At 35.3% G+C, this 22,945-nt stretch overlaps 2 protein-coding genes and 1 non-coding gene across 5 annotated transcripts in view; 2 read left to right on the forward strand and 1 right to left on the reverse strand.

Annotated features, from left to right (window-relative positions):
• LOC106880793 (ciliary microtubule inner protein 5) overlaps positions 1–7,836 on the forward strand; it is a 45,824-nt gene extending 37,988 nt beyond the window's left edge. For all 3 annotated transcript variants that reach the window (XM_014930909.3, XM_089358815.1, XM_052971311.2), the window contains exons 2-4: positions 1,975–2,121; positions 3,691–3,730; positions 7,499–7,836. In XM_014930909.3, coding sequence (XP_014786395.1) covers positions 1,975–2,121; positions 3,691–3,730; positions 7,499–7,687 — 376 coding nt within the window. In that variant the 3' untranslated portion in view covers positions 7,688–7,836. The remainder of the gene's footprint in view (positions 1–1,974; positions 2,122–3,690; positions 3,731–7,498) is intronic.
• A 1,698-nt stretch (positions 7,837–9,534) lies between these two features.
• The window catches only part of LOC106880792 (uncharacterized), a 204,223-nt gene continuing 190,812 nt past the window's right edge, over positions 9,535–22,945 (reverse strand). Inside the window, exons 97-102 of the mRNA XM_089358814.1 lie at positions 22,503–22,581; positions 20,594–20,821; positions 18,406–18,452; positions 16,302–16,460; positions 13,329–13,625; positions 9,535–9,852 (exon numbers count right to left, since the gene is read on the reverse strand). Of these exons, the coding sequence (XP_089214940.1) occupies positions 9,830–9,852; positions 13,329–13,625; positions 16,302–16,460; positions 18,406–18,452; positions 20,594–20,821; positions 22,503–22,581 (833 nt within the window). The 3' untranslated portion in view covers positions 9,535–9,829. The remainder of the gene's footprint in view (positions 9,853–13,328; positions 13,626–16,301; positions 16,461–18,405; positions 18,453–20,593; positions 20,822–22,502; positions 22,582–22,945) is intronic.
• On the forward strand, positions 21,975–22,077 carry LOC128248979 (U6 spliceosomal RNA). The gene has a single exon (XR_008265122.2). It is a non-coding gene; the product is annotated as a U6 spliceosomal RNA (small nuclear RNA).

Genomic DNA, 22,945 nt, shown 5'->3' on the forward strand with positions numbered 1-22,945 from the left:
ATTTGTACAGTTTTGTTCAAGTGAATGTTTAAGAAACCATAAGAAAATTATGTTTGCTTTAAAATTTGAGATCACATAGACAGTATTTTACGTAGGATATGGGCAGTTCCCATGAGCACTATCTTTTGAACTTCAGCCATTTTGAGGTTTCCTATTATTATTATTATTATTATTATTATTATTATTATTATTATTATTATTATTTCGCCCTTGTGGCAAATAAATGAAATCATCATCATCATCATCGTCGTCATTATTATTATATGAAAACTCACAGCCTATTTTGCTGGGCACGATGGAGAGTGTCAGCTGTCCACAGCTAGCAGACTAAGGTGGCACTTCTTTTACTGGTCATGCTTCAAGAACCCTGCGAAGAATTCTTGCAGTTCCAAGCAATGCTGATTTTTGTAGGCGTTCTACCTTCACACTTGCACCAATCTTTTTCAGCCATGCTGGTAGTTGAGTGCTGATACTTCCAAGTGCACCAATTACTATTGGTATCATATCTTCTCTCCTCATTGACCACAACCTTCGTATTTCCCACTTTAAGTCGTCATAGTTGTTTATTTTCTCTTCTTTCACATTGATCCTGTTGTCACTGGGGCACGCTATGTCGATAATCACACATATTCTTTCTTTTTTATTCGCCACAACAATGTCCGGTTTCCTATTTCTGGTCATGTGATCGCACTGGATCGTTACATCCCACAGGATTTTGCAGTTCTCATTTTCGGTGACTCCTTCTGGTATTTGTTCATAGCGCAGCTTATTATTATTATTATTATTATTATTATTATTATTATTATTATTATTATTATTATTATTGCTTTACTTCTCAGAGCACTCGGTCTTGTTTGCTCTGGTTGATTCCATGAGAGTGGACAGCAGCCTGTTGTCAGAGGTCTCACAGGGTCTCTTTCCGTACATTATAAACTTAGATATCGTGGAAGACATTCAAAACCTAGCCACCAATCTCAATAATAATAATAATAATAATAATAATAATAATAATAATAATAATAATGATGATGATAATAATAATAATAATAATAAAGAAGTGGAAAAATTGTCGAAGTACAAAGAACTCAAAATTGAAGTATTCAAAATGAAGGTAAAAGCCATACCGATAATGATTGGATCATTGGGCACGATCAAAAATCATATGAACAAAAATGTGGAAGCTATACCTGGATCCTCAACACTACACACTGTCCAAAAATAGCCCTGCTAGGAACAGCCCACATCCTACGCAAGACAGTATCAATCCAATAATACAGCCTAAACAAAACAAGCCACAAATATAAGACACTCTCTATACAGCATTTACCCAGTGAAATAAACTTCCACCAGCAAGCCAAAAACCAAAGCATTACACAATCAACACACAATACAAGCAATAGCACATCGTAACACAGCACTACACCTCAGGTAAAAAAGCTAACACAATACAGTACCAGGAAGATTTCGCACACTCCCCCAGCAGTAGAAAAGAACACATAATACTGCACATACCCCAGCAACACGGAGGTGTAGCAGGTGATGGAGTAGAAATTTGCCTCAATCAACCAAATAATAGTAATAATAATAATAATAATAATAATAATAATAACAACGACAACAACAACAAACAGCGACAACAAAAACGACAATATTGATAATAATGATAATAATAATGATAATAATAATGATAATAATAATAATAATGATAACAATAATAACAACAACAACAATAATAATAATAATAATAATAATAATGATAATAATGATAATAATGATAACAATAACAACAACAATAATAATAATAATAATAATAATAATAATAATAACAACAACGACAACAACAACAACAACGACAACAAAAACGACAATATTGATGATAATGATAATAATAATGATAATAATAATAATAATAACAACAACAATAATAATAATAATAATGATAATAATAATGATAATAATAATTTCTTTATATAGTTCCAATCCAAGCAGCAAGAAACACTCCAGCAGTCATAATCTAAAGTCCAGACAAGCCCAAGAAGAACAAGATGGAATCAACTTTGTTGCTCAAGATAAAATCTGGAGAGAATATGTATTCGGAGAAAATCATTTGGTGAAGGAATGGTAATATTAATTTTGTTTTGTCTATAGAATAGTTAGCCAAGTCAATAGGGATTGTGCCAGGCTGGTTGTCTGTGTCATGTTATTAACTTTGACATTAGTAATGATTCCCTGTGTTCCGGACTCCGTGGTAATCAGCCAAACGCATAAATTATTGGTGCACTTTGCGTGGAAAGTAAAAAAAATTGCTAGCACACTTTTATCTTTTAATTGCTTCAGTCATTGGACTCCGGTCATGCTGGGGGCACTGCCTTGAAGGAATTTTAGTCGAACAAATCGTCCCCAGCGTTTTTTTTTTCTTCTAGACCCGATACTTATTTTATCGGTCTCTTATTCTGAGTTACAAACCAACACCGGTTGACAAACGGTGGAGAGGAACAAACACAAACGCGCACGCACGTACATACACACTGACACACACACACACACATGAATGTATGTACGTATGTACGTATGTATGTATGTATGTATGTATGTATGTATGTATGTATGTGCGTGTGTGTGTATGTATGTATGTACGTACGTATGTATATATATGTATGTATGTATTTTATTATTCGGTCTTATTTTAAGATTTCATGTCAATAGAGAAAGAGCCGGTTTCTAACCTAGATCCAAGGTTCCTTCATCGGAATTTCAACAACATCAACAGGGTATTTTTGTATGTGTGTATGTATGTGTATATGTATGTATGTATGTATGTATGTATGTATGTATGTATGTATGTATGTATGTATGTATGCCTATTTGCAGATTTGTATGTTCTTGTTTTATGTATGTATTCTCATGCGTAGAGTTGCATGTCCAGAATGCTCATATATACTTAAATGATAAACTTCCGGAAAGTTTTACAGATTTTTACAGTTCCATTGATAGCTTCTATCTGTCTGTCTGTCTGGTTGAGAAACAAGATTTTCCTCACACTACTATACCGGCACCTATATTTGTGTATAACAGAATTATAACACGTTTTTCAAGACATTCAAGCATTACTATGAATTTTCTAAAGCTTTAAAGCTATATTCAATACTCTTCAGTGTGCCTAAATACTTAGCGCAGTGCATAAAAGCAAAAATGGTGAACTACCACAATAAATTCTGGAATGTTTCACACCATTTAAGCTTTGGATGTCCATCAGTTGTTGTTGCTGTTACGGTTTAGCCTATGCTCAGCCCTTATCAAAGTGATGGTCAAAGCATTCTATCAGTGACCATCCTGTCAATTTGTAAACCAGCGATATCTTTTATTTTATATTTTATTTATGAGATTTGAGAACGATTTAAGGGAAATTCGGCCCTTTCTTTTTTTAGCAAGGTGAACAAATAAATTGAGACACCGCCTCTAGTTGTGTTTGTGTGTGTGTGTGTGTGTGTGTGTGCGCGCGATATGGAAATATGCGATTAAATTGGGAAATGTCTTCAAACAGCTGAGAAAGGTACAAGATTGTAAAACATTTGAAAAATATAAGAAAAGTTTGCTCTGCTCCCTCTCACACTCCCAAAACTAACACAATATTATGTTTATAAGAAAGAATATCTAATTTCTACATTCCTTTTCTTTTTATTTTTACAGGGAAAAGAATTGGGGATTTTTAGCGAAATTTGATTCCAAGGTAATTAGCGAAAACGTTCTCTTAATTTCTTTGATAACTGAAATGAGATGTCTGGTGTAATCTTTTTGATTATATTTCTATTGAAATACGCTATGTGTATGTAATGAAGTCGCTGTTGTAGGAGGCAACTAATCTCTAGGAAAGAAGACAATTCAAAAGTGTCTCGGAGTTAACTAAATAGCCTTTATGAGTGGGGAAAATAAGGGGTCTCTATGGTAGGAGTCTTCTAGGTTATCTCTATAATAGGGGGTCCAACTGGGAAGTGTCGAGGAAAGGGGCCAATAAGCAGTCTCTGTAATAGGAGCCAGCTAGGGAGTCTCGGTGAAGGAGCCAACTGAGTTGTCATTGTGATAGGCATCAATGAGGGAGCTTGTATGGTAAGAGCCAAGTACGAAGTTTCTATGACAAGTGTGAATGAAGAACTTTCTGTGAAAGAAGACAACTAGGGAGTTTATACGATAGGGACTAACTAGAGCGTTTCTATGATAAAATTCAATGGTGGGGTCACTGTGTTAGGAACCAGCAAAGGAACATCTGTGAGAGGAACCGGTGAATGAGTCTCTGTGATAAGTGTCATTGAGAGAGGGTCTGTAATATGTGCTAATGAAGGAAGGGAAAGCTTTTGATTTGATTCTACTTAGAAATGTCTATAACAAGAACCAATGAAGGATTTTCTATGATAAGATCCAATCGGGAAGTCTCAGTGATATGAGCCTATGACGGAGGCTACGTGATATGACATAACTCAAGAGCCAAATAGTGCACCAGTCTAGAAATAGCAACTAAATTCTATCGAATCACATCTTTAAGAAAGAATAGCGCATTGGAGAGTGTAGTCCCAGATGTATGGAAAGGTGAACCAGTCACGGTTGGAATGCATCTTTTTAAAATAATCAAGAATCTTCACAGACTCACTAAAATAACTGATGTTTTTCAATGTTTAAGTGTAGAACAAAATTTAACATAAAATTATGAAGCCATTTTGTAATAAAGACATAAACACTTTAAAACAAGGGCTGCATCATTGAATCAGAGTCTCAAGAATGTTGATTTTGATAAGAATCAAAACATCTGAAGCTATCATTTCAACAGTATTGCATGCCGGGCAAAACGCTTAGTGGCATTTCTTCCGGTTGTACGTTCTGAGATCAAATTCTGCCGAGGTCGACTTTGCTTTCTTCCATCGGGATCGATAAAATACATACCAATCGAACACTGAGGTCGATGTAACCAAGATGCCCCTTCCTCCTAAATTTCACGCCTTGAGCCTATACTAGCAAAAATTTCGGTAATTTTTCAGGACGTTGAGCTCAGCTGCATTTTTTCTGATTTTACGAACTAATTTCAAATTCTGCCAAGGTCGATTTTGGCTTTCATCCTTTCAGGTCGATAAAGTACCAGCTGAGCAGAACGGTCGATGTAGTCAAGTAATCCCGTCTCTCAAAATTCTAGGCCCTGTGCCGATATTAGAGAGGATTGTTTCAACTCTGAACAAACGATAAATTTTCTTTATAGGAATACAATGTTATTTTTACACGAAGACTCTTCTGTGCTCGAATATTTTTATTTACAATATGTTATTTAACTACTCTTTCAGAAAGTTAAAAGCTATAAAAGCTATGAATAAATTTACAAATTGCAATACACTTTCACTACTGACGTCGTGTTTAGTTCATTTAGTTCGGCGTTAATTCGTATTCCGGTAGTAGATCTGTAGCCAGTGATTGAGCCTTTTCCTCTTGATGGGTGCGAAAGGGCCCGGCGCATGAGGTCGCTGTTCCGGCCAAGGGCAGTACACACACACACACACACACACACACACACACACACACACACATTAACTCCGAAAAGGAAGAGCAAAGTTGACTTCAGCGAGACTTGAGCTCAGAACATTGTCAGATTACAGCAAGGAATTTTGTCCGATGCTCTAACAATTTTGCTAACTCACTGGCAGTATGAATATCGCATAAGATAAAATGCTTAGAAACATTTTTTTCGCGTTTGCATTTTGTATTAAAATCTGGTCAATGTCAACTTTGCCTGCCATCCTTTCGAGATAGATAAATTAAGAATAAGTTGAGCACCACAATAACCATTCGATGTTTAAAAACTAGTTTTAGAGAAACTTCTTCTAAAATTCCTATTATTTTTCATGCATTAACTTGTGTAGGTTGAACTATGTAAAATGTTAGAAAAAGAAACCTAGTTGTTTCTTGCAATACATACCAATACACACATCTAAATCAAAATCTTTTCAAGGGCCCTTAAAATATTATTGTGTATCCCTAATTTATTATTTTGTTGCGTGGACCCCACAACATTTTATATGGACCTTCAGTGGCCATATGGACCCTGGTTGAGAACCGCTGTACTAGACTAACCCTACCGATCAAAATTGTGGTTTGTGCCAAAATTTGAAACCGTTAGAGTAAATCAATAGAAGGGGGTTCAAAAACCTCAAAAACCTACTCATACGTTTCCAACTGTCTTACTAGATTTCCCGAATATGCTACTGTTGACTTCGAGCAACGATATGCTGCCCGGCAGAATTGCTCAAGTTGCATGCAAAGCGACGAAACCATACAGCAAGTACTCGCTTAGTGACCGAACATTTCTGACTTAGGGAGTAATATCGAACGGCTGTTATCAAGTGCTGGACGAATCCGACTATTGGCGGAGTCCCTCGTGAGGATCACTACATCATCCACCTTTAACAAGACAGAACAGGTACTGTTCCTCTGTTTAGTGCAGTGGCTCTCAACCATTTTTTTACTTATGGGCTCCTTTGATTACTATTTTACTCTGGTGGATTCTCATAGCCATTCCATATTTAAAAACTAGCTTTATAGATTCTTCTTTCAAAACTCCTATTTTGTTTTTCACTCATTCACTTGTGTATATTTGCAATAGCACTCTCTGAGAGAACATGTTACAGAGGCCAGAAACGTACTGAACTATGTAAAACGTCAGAGAAAGAAAGCTAGCTGTGTCTTGCAATAAATACATTTAAAGTAAACTTTATTCATGGGCCCTCAAAATGCTACTGTGGGTTTCCAATTTATCATTTTGCTTATGTGGATCCCAAAAATCTTACATAGAACCCCAGGGATCATATGACCCTCGGTTGAGAACCACTGGTCTAGCGGCTACGGCGAAAGAGGTTGTGTGATAGACAAAGAAGAAAGGGTTGGGGATAAACACTTTCCTCTAGTCAAGCCCTCATCGACGTTTTAATGTTCCGCTTGGAAAGGAAAGTTCGGGTCGAAAGAGAAGCGCGGTCTCTCCCATTGTGTTTGTTAAAAAAGGTGGTAACTATTGTAGTAATGGCTAGGGTGAATGGATTTGCTCTAAGAATGCAGCAGTAGATTCGAGAACAATATTTGGACTAGGGCTTGTGCTCTTAGTGGTCAGGATGATCCTGGATCTGTGGGATTCCTTGTCTGGCCCATGTAAGAGCCTCTCCTTTATTACGAGGACTGTGCCATAGATGTGATACATATTTTCTATAATATGAATACCTTTATCTCACTACCACTCCTCTCCCGTTCTTCCCCTCATTTTTTTTAATGCAAACCCCAACTAAAACTGTAAATTGGTATTGTAATGCTACGCTCATCTGAAGGTCATTATTGTTGTACTTGTTAACGTTGTCATAGTCATCATCATCCTCACCATCAACAATCTTGTCTTCATGATTTTTATTACTAATGAATCTTCTATCGAGATTTCACAAACTCACTAATAATATTTGTCAATTTCTTTTTTCAGGGAATGTTAAAAACTGAAAAGGAGTTACCAGACAAGCTCAATATGTTTTCAAACACTTTACCAAATACCAGCTCAGGTTCTTATGGAGCTAAATTAGAAAGTCCAGTAGGACGTCAAATTCTGAATCTAGAATTTAAGTTTTATGGAAATCTTCGAAGGAAACGAACAGAAGATCTACTGTGTTGTTAGAATAATTTCGGAGAACAACAGAACATAAAATAATTAAAGTACACAAACACACACACACCACCGACATACATGTACAAACACACAAAAGTTGCCAGACATGCATGTACGTACCCCCACATTCTTACATTATATATATGTATGTGTGTGTGTTAATTTTTCTTTTTTCCACGGAATGTTAAAAAAGTGAAAAGGAGTTACCAGACAAGCTCTGCGTGTGTGTAGTGTAATGTATAGATATATGTAAATATGAATGGTGAACTTTGTTGAGAAAATGAGAAGTGCTCAATACGTGTCGTAGAGAAAAAGATGGCTTATTGAATCTCATTTTCTATCTGAATATAATATAAATTTATCTGAAATTATACACACACACACACACACACACACACACACACACACACACACACACACACACACACACACACACACACACATATATCTATATGCTTTCGGTGCGAATGTTTTTTTTATAAGGGCGCCGTTTTTACAATCCTGTAAATAATAATGGTGTTATTATATAAGCTTAAAGCTTTTGGCGAACAACGTGCAATGACCAAGGAAAATAGTCTAATAAAGAGGCATATAAGCCTTCGACAGAAAAAAGTAGGCTTTCCTATCCTTGTTAACGTGACTAAATGTGCTACGGCGTCTTTGTTAACGCGACTAAATGTGTTACCTTTACACCAGCGAATCAGCCTCCCTTGAGGGATGACCATTAAGTGGACATCCATTATGCTAGATGTAGACCCATATGGTCTGACCACTAAGAAAAGATTGTTCAGAAGAAAATTCAGCAAACGCCAGAACGAAAGCGAGCAAGACAAATGAAAAGATACAAAATATAAAATATTTTGTTTCTTTTCATTTGTCTTGCTCGCTTACGTTTGACTGAATTTTTCTTGAAAACAATCTTTTCTTAGTGGTCATACCATATGGGGTCTACATCTAGCATAATGGATGTCCACTTAGTGGTCATCCCTCTTATATGTATGTAATATAATTTTTCTGAATCTTCAGATTTTTCAATATGCTAGGCCAATGGTTTTAAATTGATATTAATCAAATTAATATTCAATTTTTCACCCTTATTATTTAAATTAATATATATATATGTGTGTATATATATATATATATATATATATATATATATATATATATATATATATATATATAATGTCTACGTTAACATTCACATGTTTATGTGCCTATTCACTTCTCTCTCTCTATGTATATTTTGTTTTCCTATGTGTACTTATAGATCTTTTCTTTCTGTCGTTTTCGTTCTTATTTTCTCTTTGTCCCGTTATGTCAAATTTAAAATACCAACACTATTTTTATTTTCATATTTCAACTTTTTTTCCGATGATAAATTTTATCTATCGCATTTAAATTCACTGATAAAATATATTAATTACATGATTATATAAATGACGTTTCTATCCGTCGAAAAAGCTAGAGAAAAAAATAATAATAAAGATAATAAACGTTAGGTATCAACCGCGAAATTTCTGCTTTGTTTTCTACTGGGATATATATTTGAGATATACACACACACACATGTATATATATATGCGCGCGCGCGCGCGTGTGTGTATGTCTGTCTCTATGTTAACAACGCTCGAGAAAACTGCTTTTCTTCTGTTGTGCAATCTAACAATGCGACAATTAGGTTTTACTAAAATAGGTGCTGAAAATCTTCAAATACCTCCAAAATCAATATTGGAGTCGATAAGATGAACTAAAACCCTTCAAGGAGGTGCCTCGGCATGGCAGCAGTCTAATAACTGAAACAAGTAAAAGTGTAAAAGAGTAATTTAAAAAAAAATCATTAAAAATCAAAACCGAAGTTTTTTTCATTGCATGTTTTTATTCAGAATTTTGGTTGTGTTATTATCTTCTATGTTTGTTTTAAAAATACAATGCACGATTTAAAGTGAAGTGAAAAATTTTGGTATCGTACTTTCGCGTTAGTACAATCTCTAACTCTTCGACGTTCACCATTTGGCATTATTTATTTACGCTAAATCAAATTAAATTATATTTTATATTTTATTTTTATATTTATTATTTTTAATATTATGCTATTTTGTATGACGACAATCATAATAACTAGGAAGAGAAAAAAAATTGGAATGGATGTATTTAGCCCACAGTTTGAGAAATTTCTGAAAAAGAAAAAAGAAGATAAATGATAAAAAAATGAAATAAAGAATTATATTTTTGATATGTAATAAGATAATAATTAATGAAAGGGAATGAACATTTTAGTTGAAAAATAATATTTTAAAAAAATGTTGATATATATATGAACGATAAATAAAAGGTTATATCTGTAATAAGAATCAGTCGCTTGGCAGCTACGGCAGAACGTCCCTCGACCGCTCACGTTTTGTATTCACATTTTTTATGATCAATTTTTGATTTCATTTGAACCAGGTAGAAAAAGGGTGGTAGATAAAATGATTACTTGTTAAGTTCGTGTTAACATATTTAACAGTTTAGTAGTGTTAAAGTATCTGTTGTGAATTCTTGCTAGCAAATCAAGGGTTAATTTAGTGCATTAAATGTATAGCATACACCCGTAGGAAAATAAAACAATAGTTACGTAGAGTATTAACATTTAATGCAGAATACAAAAAAAAAAAAGGAAGAAATGGCAGAATCGTTAGCACGTTAGACAAAAATGCTTAGTGGCATTTCGTCCGTCTTTACGTTCTGAGCTCAAATTCCGCCGAGGGTGACTTTGGCTTTCTTTCAGTCAGGATTAATAAAATATAAATACCAGTTGAGCACTGGGGTTAATGTAATCGTCTAGCTCTCCCCACCCTTCAAAAATTTCTGACCATGTGCCTATGGTAATAATAATAATACTAGTCTTTTCTACTCTAGACAGAAGGCCCGAAATTTTTGGGGTGGGAGGGAGCCAGTCGATTAGATCTACCCCAGTACGCAACTGGTACTTAATTCATCGACCTCAAAGGATGAAAAGCAAAGTCGATCTCAGTGAAATTTGAATTCAGAACGTAAAGAAGGACTAAATGCCGCTAAGCATTTTGCCCGGCGTGCTAACGATTTTGCCAGCTCGTCGCCAATAATAGTAATAATAATAATGATAATAATAATAGTAATAATCCTTTCTACTATAGGCACAAGGCCTGAAATTTTGGGGGAGGGAGCCAGTCGATTTGATCGACCTCAGTACGCAACTGGTGCTTAATTTATCGATCCTGAAAGGATGAAAGGCAATGTTAACCTCAGTGACATTTGAAAATAAAGCTTAAAGCCGACTACTACTACTACTACTACTACTACTACTACTACTACTACTACTACTTATAATAATGGTGATATCTAGTTCAAAATTACATATCTATAGCTGTATTTGTGCACCATACATTTGATATAAGGCGGCATATTGGCAGAGGGGTAAGAACATTAGAGAAAATGCCTTGTGGTACTTGTCCCGGCTTCCTGCGCTCTGAGTTCATATCTACCGGGTGTCAATTTTAGTTTCCATCTCTTTGCTGTCAATAAATAAAGCACCAGTCAAATATTGGATTCCTTTCTATTTTTCTCCCACTATCTTTCTCGGAATCAGTGATGTTGCGCTGTGAAAGCGGTCGCTGGCGACTAAGCACAGTATCCGCCTCCGGAGATGTGATGGAGAAGTGTTAAGTGAGGGGGAAGGCATGTAACCTCCTCTCAGAGAAACGAAAAGGAAAGCTAATAACTTATTGGAACCATCCAAGGACGGACTGATGTGTAATACACCGCAGAGTAGATATATTCTTGTTCTCGAACGGGAAAGCAAACTCAACTCTAGGATGAACTCCAGAACTTAAAACCATTAATTAACCCATTACCTCCCATAATTCTGTCAACTGGAATTTTTTTTATGAAACTTTGATTTCTAGCATAAAACAGCCTTAGAAACACGCTGGAATGATCAAAATAACATTTCAAAATAACATTTCAAAATAACATTGGGTGAAAAATTAGCAAACCTCATTTGAATATCAGAGAAATATACCTAGTAGATATAGCAAAGAGGTTAGATGTGTAAATATTGACAGATAATTACGAAATTTGTAATTTTTAAGTGAACTCATATGAGATCACTGGTAGGTAATGGGTTAAATATTCGAAGCTTTTGTAATTTCTACCATCACAAGATACGCTTTCACATACCCGCAGACAATCATACTTCGATTTTTACATTATTACAAGGTCTCAGTGGTTTAACCCAATAGCTCTCAACCATATTTTGCCTATGGTTTCCTTTGATTTCTATTTTACTCAATGGACCACCATAGCCGTTCGATGTATGTAAACTACTGTACATTTATGATTAAATAATATTAAGAACATTAAAATATTTTATGTATTGTAGGAGTATAGGAAACTTGTACATAAATTTTAAAAACAATATCTAATATGGACCCCTAAAGACCACCGTCTAACTGAATGAATCAACTTCATTTTTTTCGATATCGGGATGTTTCAATAAGCAAAAGAGGAGCACAAGTAGAAGCTGAGAACATTGAGATGGAACTAAAAGCTCTATTTATGAGATGGAACTAAAAGCTCTATTTATGAGATGGAACTAAAAGCTCTATTTATGAGATGGAACTAAAAGCTCTATTTATGAGATGGAACTAAAAGCTCTATTTATGAGATGGAACTAAAAGCTCTATTTATGAGATGGAACTAAAAGCTCTATTTATGAGATGGAACTAAAAACTCTATTTATGAGATGGAACTAAAAGCTCTATTTATGAGATGGAACTAAAAGCTCTATTTATGAGATGGAACTAAAAGCTCTATTTATGAGATGGAACTAAAAGCTCTATTTATGAGATGGAACTAAAAGCTCTATTTATGAGATGGAACTAAAAGCTCTATTTATGAGATGGAACTAAAAGCTCTATTTATGAGATGGAACTAAAAGCTCTATTTATGAGATGGAACTAAAAGCTCTATTTATGAGATGGAACTAAAAGCTCTATTTATGAGATGGAACTAAAAGCTCTATTTATGAGATGGAACTAAAAACTCTATTTATGAGATGGAACTAAAAGCTCTATTTATGAGATGGAACTAAAAGCTCTATTTATGAGATGGAACTAAAAGCTCTATTTATGAGATGGAACTAAAAGCTCTATTTATGAGATGGAACTAAAAGCTCTATTTATGAGATGGAACTAAAAGCTCTATTTATGAGATGGAACTAAAAGCTCTATTTATGAGATGGAACTAAAAGCTCTATTTATGAGATGGAACTAAAAGCTCTATTTATGAGATGGAACTAAAAGCTCTATTTATGAGATGGAACTAAAAGCTCTATTTATGAGATGGAACTAAAAGCTCTATTTATGAGATGGAACTAAAAGCTCTATTTATGAGATGGAACTAAAAGCTCTATTTATGAGATGGAACTAAAAGCTCTATTTATGAGATGGAACTAAAAGCTCTATTTATGAGATGGAACTAAAAGCTCTATTTATGAGATGGAACTAAAAGCTCTATTTATGAGATGGAACTAAAAGCTCTATTTATGAGATGGAACTAAAAGCTCTATTTATGAGATGGAACTAAAAGCTCTATTTTCGCGAAAAAGTTTTTGTAAATAATTAATACTCACGGTTAGCATTATTCATGCATTTATTACAACTGCATGAAACCATCGGGCGGACGTATACAGTCTTTTTTAAGCCATTTGAGCATGTCATTGGCACCGAAACTTGAGATCCAGTTTGACCTGTACAGCACTTGCAGTCATTAGTCATTGTTAAGATACTGTTTGCATCTTCCATAATTCTCGGCACTGAAGAGCTTTCTCCACAGAAACCACTACAGTACGATGTATCAATTATATTATTAGATGTGCATCCAGCACCGTCAATGATGTAACCAACTCGTTTGTAAAGCTTGCAACCAGCTATAAAAAGAAAAACAAAGACAAGGTGAAGGTCGTTGTAGGAGTTGTTGTTGTGGGCACTCCGTCGCTTACGACGTCGAGGGTTCCAGTTGATCCGATCAACGGAACGGCCTGCTCGTGAAATTAACGTGCAAGTGGCTGAGCACTCTACAGACACGTGCACCCTTAACGTAGTTCTCGGGGATATTCAGCGTGACACAAAGCGTGACAAGGCTGGCCCTTTGAAATACAGGTACAAAAGAAACAGGAAGAAAGAGTGAGAGAAAGTTGTGGTGAAAGAGTACAGCAGGGTTCGCCACCATCCCCTGCCAGAGTCTCGTGGAGCTTTAGGTGTTTTTCGCTCAATAAACACTCACAACGCCCGGCCTGGGAATCAAAACCGCGATCCTACGACCGCGAGTCCGCTACCCTAACCACTGGGCCATTGCGTCTCCACCGTTGTAGGAGTAGCGGTCCTGATAATAGCGATGACAGTGATGATGATAAAGGTGATTGATGGTGGTGGTGGTTTATGACTATGATAGAGGACAAAGAGGGTGCCTTTAGGAAGCAAGCACTTTGCAAGAAATCGTATCTAAATTTCCTTAAAATAACACGCTGTCATCTTAAAATAGGACACATTGACTAAATCAGGTTTAAATATTCCAGGTTTGGATTAAAAAGCAAAACAAAAAGAAAGCGGGAAAAGTCAAACCGGGAATGTTATTTCAAAGCTGTCCCGGAACAATAAACAAAAAAAAAAAAACGAAGAAAAACATAGAATTTGTTTGGTGTCAATAAGTTCGGCTGCCGCGAGGAAAGGAAAAGTTGACGTTTCGGTTACACCCCGAGTAATGACTGGTAGAATTGACTAAAGAAACGAATTGCAAATTGGTAATGATTTAAAGCGAAAGTAAAACGATATCTGTTTCTGCGATGAAAATCTAGGCTTCGATCAACTGCTCCTCGAATTCCACAGACACATATTTAGAATGTTCTAGGTATGCCGCATGTCACAGAGATTCTACGTGAGAATTACGTAGAGTGTACAAGTGTCTGTGGAATTCGAAGAGCAGTTGATCGAAGCCTGAATTTTTCATCGCGGAAACAGAGATCGTTTTACTTTTGCTTTAAATCATTACCAACTTTGCAATTCGTTTCTTTAGTTAATTCTACCAGTCATTATATATATATATATATATATATATATATAGGTGTGAGAAAGTTGGTATGTAAAAGCACGTGGTTGGATGTATAAAAGATAATAAGAGTGAAAAAACTACAGAAGGCTTGTGTTACATGGTTAAAGTATATATTTAAATTATGTCAGAAAAATGTTATAAAATTTTTTTGGTATATAAACATTGTATTTGGAGAAATAACCGGTTTCGTGTTGTCTTTTCAAATTTCTCTACTTCATAACACGAAACCGGTTATTTCTCCAAATACAATGTTTATACACCAAAAAAATTTTATAACATTTTTCTGACATAATTTAAATATATACTTTAACCATGTAACACAAGCCTTCTGCAGTTTTTTCACTCTTATTATCTTTTATATATATATATATATATATATATATATATATATATATATACACATATATGCAATATATGCAATATACATATATATATTGCATATATTGCATCTATATATATATATTGCACATATTGCAATACGTAATTAAAAAAAAAATAGTCGACAATGTCAAGGAAAAGGTGAAATGCCTAGGAGGACCGAAGTTTTCAAGGAAAGAGGGAATATTTGTATTTTGCAACAGAGGTAAAGACACCGAAAAATTATTCAAGAGTAGACTCTTGATGTTGGCAAAGCAGATTGGCAGGCAGGAATTTAGTTTACTTCACGACCTTGTAGTCATTGGAGAGGGTTGAACCACCGTGCTTGAAAGAATATGCAGATATAATTTTAAAATTGCATGCAGAGTTTGACCGGCGTTTTCAAAGCTTTTTATCATTTGGAAGGCAATTTATGCTTTTTGCTATTCCACTGACCATGGATGTTGATACTGATTCTGAAGAAAATTTCAGATGGTGTTGCAGTGCGATATCATATTGACGCAGAAATGTGCAGTGGTTAGTGTTTCTGGTTTCTACTAGTTCCTTCCAAGATAGATATTTCCCAAATTATTGGCCGTTTCTTTGCAAATTCTGAACATATTTGGGAGCACATAGGCTTGTGAGCGGTGTTTATTAACAATAAAAACACATACATCTGCGTGGCACTCAAGACTAAGTAATGAGCATTTACAACCTGTGTTGAGTTTGGCTAATTTACGCAATCTGAAACCGGCCACAGAATATCTGGTTGTTACAAAGAACTCATCTTCAACATGAAATTATTGGGATCAAATGAAAATAATTAGGACTTTATTCAACTTTACATATAAATCTGAAATCAATAAACGAATATTTTTTAATATATATATATATATTTCCACATTTTGTACTAATTCACATATCCCACTTACCATTAAATGTGTATTCATCTTTATAAGTAAATAGCAACCAACCATCTGTATTGCAGGTTTGCCATTGTAACTGATGGAAATCAGGCTCACATTTGGCGCGTTGTGCCTCTCTCCCAAGACGTAACAGTCCTTTTGTGTCCTAAAGTTTGAACACCCCTATCCTAAGATATAAATGAATAAAGGAAGAAGCAGCAATACTCTCTTACCGTCACAAGATGATTGATTACACGTTTTAGTTTGCGTAAGTTCCTTATTGCAACTTTCTTGTCCTCTGCCCGTCAATTTCACACGAGTCCTTGTTTTCGTGCTATTACCACATGGTAAACTACATTTCGACCATACGGACCACATAGTGTAAGCACAGTCTGTAAGAAAAAACAAAAAAACTCGAAATAATATATTAACGTTTATGACACTTTTAAGTGTGTGTGTGTGTTTGTGTGTGTATTGTGTATATATGTACTTGATTGTATGCACCGCAGTTTCACCAATTGTTTTAGCTGCGGCCAGGCTCAGATACCATGTTAGTCCTCCTAATTTTGTACCAGTGGAGCATGCAGGATATAAGAACTGGAGAAAGAGAAGGGAAAAGAGTGAGAAGGAGAGAGTGAGAAGGAGAGAGAGAGAGAGAGAGAGAGAGAGAGAGAGAGAGAGAGAGAGAGAGAGAGAGAGAGAGAGAGAGAGAGAGAGAGAGAGAGAGAGTTGCATTATGCTGGCACTTTATGGATGACAACAAAATTTGAGGCAAAACTGACTTCAGCGAGATATGAACTCAGATCACAGAGAGCCAAAACAAATATCGCAGCGGATTCTATTCGGTCTTCTAACGATTCACGACTCTGCTCGTCCACTGCTTTATGAATGGAAGTTTGTGCAAAATATATAGAAGAATATAAGCATAAACTATAGTAATGTTTAGCGCGGCGAGCTGGCGGAATCGTTAGCAAGTCAGACAAAATGCTTGGCAACATTTTTCTGGTTTTATATCCTTAGATCAAATTCCACCGATTTCGACTTTACCTTTCATAGTCGATGAAATAAGTACCATTTGAGCACTGGTGTCGATGTAATAGACTAGCCCCCTCCCCAAAATATCAGGCCTTGTGTTTATAGTAGAAAGAAGATTAAAATTGCATTTGTGTACAAATATTCAAACAAACTATTTTGAATTTGTTAAATTCAAATCACAGTAGTCGTTAACCGTTGCTATACTGACGAGTCAAGATGAAATAGATTCTTCAGCATAAATCCACAACAATGATCACATTGATATGCTCGACAACACCCAGTTTTTTTCTGGGAACAAATTTTAAGTCTATCTTTCACACACACTCTCTCACTGTATTTCTCAACGACATCAACAACAACAACAACTTTATGATAGTGAAAAGTCTGTGTTGCGTCACCTACATATTGAAAAACATACAGACAAACACACAAACACAGAAAGACAGACGCAATCAACCAAAGAGATCACTGTATGTATTATATAATTATATATATGATTATTTTTTCAAGTCTGTGTTGCGTTGTGTTGATAGACTTGCACTTAGAATTCTCACGTTTTTAATCAAAGTCTTTTTTAGTTACTATGATGACAGCACTATCAAACTATCTATCTATCTTTCACACATCATCTCTCTCACTGTATTTCTCAACGATAACTTTTGTATTCTCCTTCTTCAAAAAATACGTTGCAACAAGTGGTATTTTCCCTTTTGATCCTTTCCTTTCTTCCCTCCCTCTAATAGATGTTGTAACGGACAGGTAGACGGAGACAGCTCCTCTTTTACAATATAACAATTGTTATAGGAAATTATAATTATTGGAAGTTATTCTTTTATTCTTTTACTTGTTTCAGTCATTTTTGACTGTGGCTATGCTGGAGCACCGCCTTTTTCAATCGAAAAAAATCGACCCCTGGACTTATTCTTTGTAAGACTGGTACTTATTCTATCGGTCTCTTTGGCCGCTAAGTTACGGGAATGTAAACACACTAACATCAGTAGTCAAGTGATGGTGGGGGATAAACACAGACACACAAATAAATAAATATATATATATATATATATATATATATATATATATATATATATATATATATATATACATATATATATGCACACATGACGGGATTCTTTCAGTTTCCGTCTACTAAATCCACTCACAAGGTTTTGGTCGGCCCGAGGCTATAGTAGAAGACACTTGCCCAAAGCGCTACGCAGTGGGACTGAACCCGGAACCATGTGGTTGGGAAGCAAGCTTCTTACCACACAGCCGCAGGATTATTTTAAATCATGGATTACTTACTGAGGCAGGCTTTTCTTGTACATGCTATGGCTCCACCACGACATGTGCTGAAGAAGAAAAGAAAAGAACATATTTAGCGTTAGGGAATTTCGAATCTTTTGCGTTTGGAAATATAAAAAGAAACGTATGGTGGCGGAAGGCGAGAGACAGGTGTAGGAGTTGGTTTTGTTAGCCAAGGTCGTTGACGCAGCGGCGGTAGCTTCCAGCAGAGTGTCACTTTCTCTTTTGTTAATATAATTTTACAGTAATAATTTTAATAGGGTTGCTCAATGTAAGTAAAGAAACCGGTCGCCTAGTTCGTTGCCCTTAGGATGCAGCTGGTGTTAAAATGGTGGTGTATTGGACTATCTACCAGAAACCCCAAAACTTAAAAGGCTTTAGATTATATGTTAGGAAAAATTACATACATTGAAGCAATTTAAAAAAAAAATTACGAAAATAAAACATCTAAAATGATTAGAAAGATAACATATATGAAAAAAAAAATAATAAAGTATACAGATAAAACAAAACGCAAATTAAGGAGAGTGGCTTTAATTGTCTTCCAGCTTCTACCTACGGTTATAATAGTTTTATTGCTTTGTATAACTGAGTAGACTATTTCACGGCACTTTACTGTGCCGCAAAATGAAAGCAAATCTGATGAATTTCATTTTCACTGGTAAGGTTTAGGGGTGATAATCATGAATTTTCAAAAACAATTTTTTAAGAGCATAAGTTTATTAATGGGGAGAAGATATTCTTTTCTATTCTAGGCACAAAGCCCAAAATATTAGGGGAGGGGGCCAGTTGATAAGATCGACCCCAGTACTCAACTGGTACTTAATTTATCGACCCCGAAAGGATGAAATACAAAGTCGACCTCGGCGGAATTTGAACTCAGAAAGTAAAGACAGAGGGAATACCGCTAAGGATTTCGCCCAGCCTGCTAGCGTTTCTGCCAGCTCGCTGCCTAATGGGGAGAAAATATTGAAAACATCACTACTTCTCAGAGTGAGAAAGAAACGGGGAAGGTGGTTATGGGATATTCTAGAAATAACAGCCTTAAATCACACACCTTTTCGTCTGAAAATAGTTATTTTTTTTATTGTAGAAAGCTTCTCCTATAGTTTTTAAGTGCATAGTGTCCCCCCAAATAATCGTGTGTAGTACCCACAAAATAGACCAAAATCGGTCTGGAGAGGGGAAAATGATATGTGTGTGTGTGTGTGTTTGTTAAAAGGTACCATTTTCCCAAAATTTCTTTTGTTAAAAAGATGCTCCAGATCATTTCCCAGGGCACCATGAAAAAAAAAAAAAAATCTGAAAATCTCCGTCAAAACGAAAAAATTCCAACTTATGTGAGCCACGTATCGCTGACGTCTGCCGGCATTTCATATCATTCCCGGGTCGATTGTTAGATATAAATCAGGTAGATCGAGAAGTCATTTGTTTTTTTCAGTAGAAGTGGCAACTATACTCTCAGTTAATACATAATCTCTTTACACCTTTATAGAGAGAATATGAACAACTTGCCTCTACAAGGAGCATCCTCACTGTTGATTTAACGAGTAATTCGCTAATTTGTAGTGTGTAGTTAAATCCCTTCTGTGGGAAAAGTTACCCATACTATCCAGCGCCCTATTTCGCTCGATTTTAGTAATACTGAGCATAGGTGATGTTGATTATTATGACTTGAAAAATGTTGGCATTTTGATTACAAATTAATCACCTCATTTATTATCAACAGGTCAGTCCCAAATAAATAGACTTATAATGATAGGCATTCCAGTCAGTTAACTAATCAGGATTTCAGGTACATTGTATTCAGAGGTAGTTTCTTTAATAAGTCTTTTGTGGGTCGAGTGACATCATAGAGATAATGCTATCGATTTGGTCGGAATTTTTCATAAATTAGCTTCTAGAAGGATGACAGGCTGGGTAAAATACTCAACAATCACTTGTCAAGCATTAGTTTATATACTTTGTGCTATGTTTACCTGTCAGAATACTTTATTCCACATTATCAAACTGGTAGTTATCTGGTGATATTTACGTTCTATCGGATAGAGTTTCATAGAATGAATCGGATAGAATGTATCCGATTCACTCTATGAAACTCGATGTTGGCACAGGCAACTAAAAGATACCCCATCAATTACACGTTGAAAAAATAATAAAGATTAGAAAATACTTAAAATATACATACCATGTGTTGCAGTCTTGGAAAAATTGTACTCCCTCTTCTAATATGTCCCCTTGACTAAGTTTTTCAGTCTTATTTGTATATCCTAGTATGCCATCCTTTTCAATATATGCGAGTCCGTTCACATTGACAGCGTAAATGCATTGACATAGGTCACTGACACAGGTTTTGGTTTCGGTAGAGTTTCCTTCGCAGGGCTTATTAAGTCCGGTAGATACAACATTGCATATTCTAAATAATATTCGAAAAGAAAATAATAAATTAAGAGTTTATAGAACTATATTTGATATAATACGTATCTAAATTAATAAAATTAATTTAAGATGACAGTTGAGAACGTGTTACAAATTAAATAGATATTCGTCTTCGATTAATGTGTTTATCTTTTCACGGTATACATAATGCAGAAGAAAATTTCTGAGTCGGCCCTCTTCTTCTGTGACCAGATTTAATGAATATTAGCTATTAAGCCTATTTTTATCGTATTGAAATGTTAGCAGTCACTCAACTATTGTGTCTCACGTAACAACATCGCAGTATTTACTACTAAAAAAAAAAAAATGATAGTTTCAAATCAAGGCGAGCAATTTTAGTAGGAAAATTTAAGTCGATTGCATCGAGCCAAATGCTCAATAATATTTATTTTATTGATTCTGAAAAGATTAAAGACAAAGTCGACCATGGCGTAATTTGAACTCAGAACGTAAGGATGAACGAAATGCGGTTAAGTATTTTATCTAGCAACCTAACGATGCTGCTAGCTCGCCGCCTTAACGATAGTAATAGTTGTATTTATACTGATAGGAAACGAGGTAAAGACGTTGTAATTCTTCGTTTAGCAATAGAACAGCTTCTCTGCTTTCCAAAAAGCTAAAAGTGAAACATTGAGAGTTCGTAGCTTTTTGAAAGTGTTGAGGTGATGGGTGGTTATTTGGGAAGGAGATTTTAGTGTTTCTTTAAGAAGAAAGGAAGAGGAAAAATTCTTAAAGATTCGTATTTTCTGTTTTTTCTCCGTTGATTACTAATAAAAAAAAATTTGGAAAAAAGTAAAAAAGAAATTGAGGTGGTTAGGGAGAAAATTAAAATATTGAGGAAGTATTTTTTGGGCGAAATCATCATCTCCTGTAACCGAAAACATAAGAATCGTAAGAAATTTAGGAAGAAAATAAGGATGGCGCTCAAATATCACCTCAGACATGCTAGAAATAACAGGTAAAGGATAATAACAGGTAAAAGGATAAGGTCGAGTTTGCCTTTTATCTTTTCGGGGTCGATAAAAGGAGTACCAGTTGAATACTGGTATTGATGTAATCGACTTAACCCCTCTCCCCCAAGACTACTGGCCTTGTGCCAAAATTTGAAATCAATATTTAGTACGCTTGTACTAGCCTTGGCGGTAGGTATTCTAAAATTGGAATAATGCAGAGAAGATTAGTATGGCTCCTGTATAAGGAAGCGTCCCATATTTTAAAGAAGACGGTGTGCTGGTAGGATCGTTAGGATGTCGGACAAAATACCTTGCAACATTTCGTCCATTTTTACGCTCTGAGTTCAAATTCCGTCGTGGTCGATTTTGCTTTTCTTCCTTTCGTGGTCGATAAAATAAGTGTCAGCTGAGCGCTAGGATCGGTGTAATCGACTTATCGCTCCCTCAAAATTGCTAGCCTTGTTCCAAAATTTGAAACCATATTTAATACGTTCCGGATACCTTCTGAATCAAAACCTCGACGAATCTCAGCGATTTTGTCTTCCTGTTTTTGAAAGGAGGAGGGTAACGATTTTGGTTTTCCTCGAAATTCAGGTACAGGAGTCGACTCACTCATTTATAACTACCGTTCATAATCATTCATGACTTTGTACTTATATCAAAAATTATTGATCGAGAAATTTAAAATGAGATCTAAAAACTTACCTCGTCCTAGTTTGCTTCTGCGCATTACAGTCTGATGAACAATTTGACCAAGGAGACCATTCGGACCAGTAAGAGGCATCTGTAAGATAACATTTGTATATAAATCTAGATTCATATATTTTGTCCATGTGTACGTATACATATATCAGCGCGCGCGCGTGCACACATACATAATCAAAGTAGTCATAATGCTGTTTTTAAGGCTATCACTGTGAAATTAAAAAGGTTTAAATAATATTGTTATTCCTTTCGTTAACAGAAATATAAAGACGATTGTCCGTATATATTTTATGAGCATTTATAATAGGACCATTGCCCACTAATTCTCACGACGAGTACTGATAATAAATCGTTATTTAAGTTACACACAAACTCGAAATTAACTGAAATGGTTAGATTATTTGCATACCGTGTAGGTTAGCGCAAGAGTTATTCATATTAAC

This window comes from Octopus bimaculoides, chromosome 10 (assembly GCF_046866305.1).
Source record: "Octopus bimaculoides isolate indiv1 chromosome 10, ASM4686630v1, whole genome shotgun sequence".
In the NCBI taxonomy this organism is placed as follows: domain Eukaryota; kingdom Metazoa; phylum Mollusca; class Cephalopoda; order Octopoda; family Octopodidae; genus Octopus; species Octopus bimaculoides.